Source organism: Pinus tabuliformis, chromosome 5_2 (genome assembly GCF_031772625.1).
Source record: "Pinus tabuliformis cultivar Carrire ecotype Pingquan chromosome 5_2, CPIR1, whole genome shotgun sequence".
NCBI lineage: Eukaryota > Viridiplantae > Streptophyta > Pinopsida > Pinales > Pinaceae > Pinus > Pinus tabuliformis.
In genome coordinates, this window is record NC_142306.1 from 583,940,964 (window position 1) to 583,946,963 (window position 6,000).

General features: G+C 39.9%; 1 protein-coding gene across 1 annotated transcript; it reads right to left on the bottom strand.

The window, feature by feature from the left end:
• Positions 1–3,508: 3,508 nt before the first annotated feature.
• On the bottom strand, positions 3,509–5,361 carry LOC149160339 (uncharacterized). The gene is made up of 2 exons (XM_089434587.1): positions 4,224–5,361; positions 3,509–4,071 (listed from the first exon to the last, which is right to left on the bottom strand). The coding sequence occupies exons 1-2, from the start codon at positions 5,359–5,361 to the stop codon at positions 3,509–3,511; spliced, it is 1,701 nt and encodes a 566-aa protein (XP_089290713.1).
• Between the last annotated feature and the right edge of the window lie 639 nt (positions 5,362–6,000).

The window sequence follows — 6,000 nt, forward strand, 5'->3', positions numbered from 1 at the left end:
CGGATTTTCAACTGGTGACGGACTCGGCAAGAGTTTTTTATATCCAGGAGGAAGTCGTGACGGTGAAACCGGACGATCGTCCAAAACTCTTTTAGCCTCGTCTAAGAAGGGACAACGGTGGACGACATGATCGCCTTCGCACAATTTACAAGGAAATCTATATTTTCCTTTTTGTCCTGGGGCTTCACTTTCACTAGTTGCGGTGAGTTTTCAACATGATCATCAGAGGTTGACGACACCAGGTTGTGCAAACGAGGAGACCAGTCCCTTAAGATCCGAGGGATGCAAGGACAATCTCTATGATAGTGGTCTCCCTTGCAAATGACACATGGCGATTTAGGCCTGGTCGGTGCAGTGTGTGGATTTTCATTAGATGACACTCGTTTGCCCCCATTCGCTTTTGGCTCCTTCTTCTTCTTCTCTTTCTTCTTCTTTTCCTTCTTCTCCTTAGGTACTTGACTTTTGGCTTTAGTAGCCCCATCAAGCGAAGAGGAAGGAGGAGAGGAAGAATTAGAGGAAGTAGAAGGTTGGTGGGTAACTCTGGACTCGTCTAATTGCTGATTCGATTGTTCAGGAAAAGTGGTGTTCTGAACGACAGAGGTTGAGAAGAGCCATACAGGCAAACCAATTGTCAGTCCTGGAAGCGACAATGTGGGCATATGGGGTGCACCAACATCTCCCCAAGAGGAGAAGGGACTAGGATTTCCTCCAAGGGGAATTCCTTGGTTGGTGGACTCCATTTTCTCAACCCAAGATCAACGTAGGAAAGGGGTAATGAATATTCCGTTTAAAATAAATTTTAGACGCTTTGACACAACTTGTTTTTTCAGTTTTTAAGAGTCGAGAGAAAACAAAAGATGACTCTAGTCTCCTTCGATTTTTAATGAGCCTGAAGTGACAAGTGCTCAGATGGACCTTTTCCGTTAAGGAGTCTGAAAAGGAACGAAAGGGACTACTCTGGAGATCTAGGTAGAGGGAGTACCAAACCAATCGCAAAACTGCAGAATACTTTTTACGGTACGGCAGTCAATCTTCCCGAATGCTGTGTTCAGTGCATTGCGATCGATAGGGCAGCAGAAACGGCTTCCTAAGGATAAAGGATTTAAGCCTATAGGGGTCTTCCAAAATATACTCGATGGTACGTGGGAGCACAAGTCCGTACTAGCACTTATCGTCTCAAAGTGGAGGAATCACCCAACCATCAGTGAGAACAACAGTTACCAGGTTTTACGACGTCGGAATACGTCTCTAGCCTAGACCTCTAAATGTTGTGCGTTAAGTTCCAAAGCGTTGTTAGATTCATTGAATTTATTTTAAGTTGATCTTGCTTATGAAGTTTGCCTTTTGGGTTCACCACGAGATGTAGATGTAATTCCTAAAATGCAATCTAAAGATGATAAACAAACTTTTATCTCTTTTGTGCAATGAAAATCCTAACTACTAGGGGAAAAGAAAGACACAATCTTTTCACAAAGAGCAAAGAGCACACCGTAAATGCACTTTCCTAAATCAAGCCAAACACACTGTCCATATACAAATGCACATGCATGTATTTGTTTTCGACTTTCTTAGTATATGGATGCTAAAAAGAAAGTTGATGCACAAATCTGAATTTGTTTTCAAGCGACAAACACAAACAAGCTTCTTTTCGAAATCAAAAGATAGAGACGATTACGACACCTTACGATTTTGAAATGAATACTCGTTTTTGACACTAGAAAATCACAAATCCAGACCAAAAGCAATAGTAACAGGATAATCAACCATCAACAACAATCAAACTCTTTCCAACGATTGAAATCGACACTTACGATAGATTCAAATCAAAGGATGACAGTACGATTACGCTACTTCTGCTAAGGAGAACTGTAAATGACTCAACAAACACACAAAAACATCTACAGTTCTTTTGTACAAAGGAGGCGAAATAACAACAAGGAAAAGGGGTTTCAAACAGACATATACTGATCACAGGCAGCAAAATTCAGAGATAGAACTGGAAAGAATGAAGCACAAGAACCACAGCTGCACAGGGCTAGTCTGATCAGCGCACCTGTAACACAGAGAATCTGAAATGCAGCGCAGGTTGCCCTTTCGGGAAGTGTGCTGAAATTCAGGATCTCTTAACAGTACCTGCGCTGGGCCAGAAATGAGAATCTGTCCAGGTTCTGGGTCACAGTTTGCAGTTCAGTCTTTGGTTTTTGGCCGAGTAAAAGCAATCAGTAATTCAACAATCGGGGGTAGATCTAAGGAGGATCTAAGAGCTATCACAAGGGCAATCAGATAGTTTGTGAATCAGTTGTTCAAATCATAAACAGATCCAGTGAATGGATTGAAGCAGCAGATGTCTACTTTGCATTTGCTATGGCAAATGCAGTTCGAATGCCACTTATAAGTTTATGAAACAAACAAACAAAGAATGATAAACAAACAAACTAATTAGATCCCCAGCGGAGTCGCCATTTTGTTACAGGGAAAAGTGTCTATTTAGAACTGCTCTATCCCACTAAGGTGTGACAGCTGCCTTAGAAACAAACAGAGAAAAACTACTTTTGTATTTCCTTTATAAACTATAGATAGAGAGGAATAGAAAGAACCAACCTGTGTCTTGCGCTAATCCTTTGATCCAATCCCTCTCTTCTTTGATAGTCTCCAACTACCTGCTCCCTTACTTGCCCAGCTTCACAAAGTACCTGTAAGATCACAGAAGAAGAACACTATACAAAGACATGGATCTATATTCATAAACAACTTAGGATCAGATTTAAGTTAACCATACAAATGTAACAAGCATCAATGATACAAAAGCATGGAGGAAAAACTCAAATAGTTTTTATTGATAAACAAGAAAAGATCTAGGAGGCGTTACAACCGGTGGTTCCTGACCCAACATCAACCTCCCAGCAAAGAAGCCCCTCTTCACCTCAAACAAAGCATAGATCACCCAATACTCTGATGTTTGTCTCAAAAAACCAACAGCAATTCCTTACAATATGCAAAATTCCAGCCTCTAACCTCTTGATCTCTGGGATGAGAGATCTATATATAGATATTTGCAGAGGTGTGAGTCAGCTTTGGGTTTTTGATTAGTGTCCTCTCTCTGATAGTTCTTGATGCCACTTGGAGATCTCATTGATATCTTACTCATCCTTGGGCGATTCTGAGAGGCAAGTGTCCCAGGAGAAGTTTCTGGAAGATTCCATGATCATCCACCTCGCAAACTATCTCCGCCACTTGTCTTTTCTCGTCCATCGCACCCCATAAAAGGACTTTTCGAAATGCAATGCACTTCCCGTGTGTACAAGGTGCAATGCATTGCACTCTGGCCATGGAGCAAGTGCAATGATCCAGTTTTGACCAGTTCTGAGTAGTTTTTCATGGAGAACTTCTGGGAGAAGCTGTAATCTGTTGACCTTGTTCCTTTAGGGGTTAGAACAACACTTTTAGGGACTTAGGAGCCCTTGGTTTATGGACATTTCATGCTTGGGTTTGTAGGGCACAAAAATGTCTATAACATCAGGGGAAGCCAGTTTCCACTAATCTCATTCCCATTGTCCCTATTAAGGTTATGTGGAACCTTCATAATTTCAATAGCCTCTCTGATTTTTCTCATTTGATAATGGTCTTGCCTTGTAATAATTCTAGCATTCTCCAAACACACATGATGCTTGGTTTTGGAGGAGTGCTCTGCAAGAGCTGATGTACGAGATCTCCCATTCTTAATATCTGCTCCATGCTCTTTAAGTCTTGTTTTCAAAGACCACCCTGTCTCTCCAATATAACTTTTCCCGCATGAACAATCAATCTTATACACACCCTTGAGCTGCTGATGATCAATGTTATCTTTAACAGACTTCATTTTCTGCCTAATCGTTCCACATGTTGTAAACTGAGTGAGTATGTCCTTCTTTCTTAAAATCTTAGTGATTTTATCTGTGACCCCTTGAATGAATGGAAGGTACACCTTCCCACAACTTTCTTTTCCGTAGTTATCTCGGGGACCCTTGGAGAGGACCTTCTCTTGAGCTCTTTTTATGGCTTTCTTGATATTAAACTCCTTGTATCCTATATCTTTAAAAACAAAGGTTAAGTGCTTAATTTATTCATTAAGGTGTTCAAAGTTAGAAATTCTAGGAGCCCTAATGGCAAGAGTGTTTAAGATGCCAAATTTTTGGGCTGGATGATATGGGTTTTCTTCCTAAAAACTTGGTGTCCCAAAGTACCATCATCCTTTCTACTGACTAAGACATCTAGAAAAGGAAGTTTACCATTTTCTTCAAGCTCCATAGTAAACTTGATGTTAGATGATATAGAGTTAAGATGATTAAAAAACATCTCAATTTCAGCCTTGCCATGAGTCCATTTTAGGTTGGTGTCGTCAAAAAATTTTTTCCACCATGCCGGTTTCAGAGGGTAGGAGTCAAGGGCTTTCCTTTCAAAGTGTTCCATGTATAAGTTGGCGACAATGGGTGAAAGTGGGGATCCCATGGCGACTCTTGATATTTTCTCATAATAATTGTCTTGAAAATTGAAGAAAGTGGAACGCAAACAGATTTCCGCAAGTTTAGCCATATATGGATCAGTGACTTGTTTTATAACATGAGTAGCTTCATCAAGGGGAATCTTTGTAAATAAAGAAACAACATCAAAACTAACCAGAATATCATCCTTATCAACCTTTTCATTCTTGATGAGTTTTACAAAATCATTAAAGTCTTTTATAAAGGAGTCTGCGTTTCCAACTAGAGGTTTCTGGATTCTGGCAATATATTTAGCTAAATCATAGGTGGGGGAACTAATGGTGTTGACTATTGGTCTAAGAGGGATCCCCTCCTTATGAATGTTTGGTAATCCATAAATTTGGGGAATGACCTCACTGGATGGAATTAACCTCTTTTTTGTTTTATCATTGAGGTTTGATCCCATGAAAACCTTCTTAACCTGCTTAATAACCTTGGAAGTGGGGTTGGAGTAGAGTCTTTTGTAACTACCGCAGTTTATATGTTCATTCATTTTATGAATGTAATCATCCTTATCTAAAACAACAGTTGCTCCTCCTTTATCTGCCCTAAGCACCACTATCTTGTCATTATTACGAAGTGACCTAAGAGCAACCTTTCCTTCCTTATTTAAATTACCCTTTGGTGGCTTAGCTTTCATCATTATAAGGGCACACTCCTGTCTTAGTACTTCTTTGTCATCCAATGAAAGGCCTTGAGTCCCATTCTCAATATTGCAGATGATGCTTTCAAATGGAATGTTCTTGGGAGAGACCGCGAATCCCAAGCCTTTGCTAAGAGTATTAATTTCTTCAGGAGTGAGAGTTGAGGAGGAAAGATTAATAACCTTTCTACTAGGCATTAGTTTTGAAACCCTTACATCATTAGGATTCCCTAACCATTTACTAAAAATAAATTTATCAATTATGTTGTCTTTATCTATATTTTTGGGATTAAAATTGCACTCACTTATTGGTCTTATAGTGCAACCCTTATAGTTTCAGCAACTGACATTGATTTTGATTACAGACTCACCACTAACACTGCTGCAATACCTCACCTCATAACCTATGTTTCCTCTAATATGGTGGTCAGTCTCATTGCTAATAATCCATTCACCTCATAACCTATGTTTGCTCTAATATGTTGGTCACTCTCATTGCTGTAATACCTCACCTCATAACCTATGTTTGCTCTAATATGTTGGTCACTCTCATTGCTAATAATCAATTCACCTTCTAGACTTTCAATGCCATCTTCATGTACTAGATATTCATGCTGGTTCCTTTAGTGTTGGCTTCTTTCATAAATAGTTTCCTCGTTCGCATTTTTTGAACCTATGACCGCACTACAGTTAACAACGCAGTCTATAGCGCAGTCTCTGGTCTTTTCTTTGTTGTCACCATCTTTTATATAGGTGCTGCCAACAATGTCATCACTTATAGCACCATTTACCACCCTTGGTATTTGTGATGCTTGGTTTATGGCCTAGGGCAAGCCC

What these genes read in the sequence shown, in the direction of transcription:
- LOC149160339 (XM_089434587.1), bottom strand. Translation starts at nt 5,361, where the DNA reads ATGCCTAGTAGAAAGGTTATTAATCTTTCCTCCTCAACTCTCACTCCT. An exon ending in AGTCAGTAGAAAGGATGATG is followed by an intron (nt 4,072 to 4,223) that starts GTACTTTGGGAC and finishes TTGTTTTTAAAG; the next exon opens with ATATAGGATACAAGGAGTTT.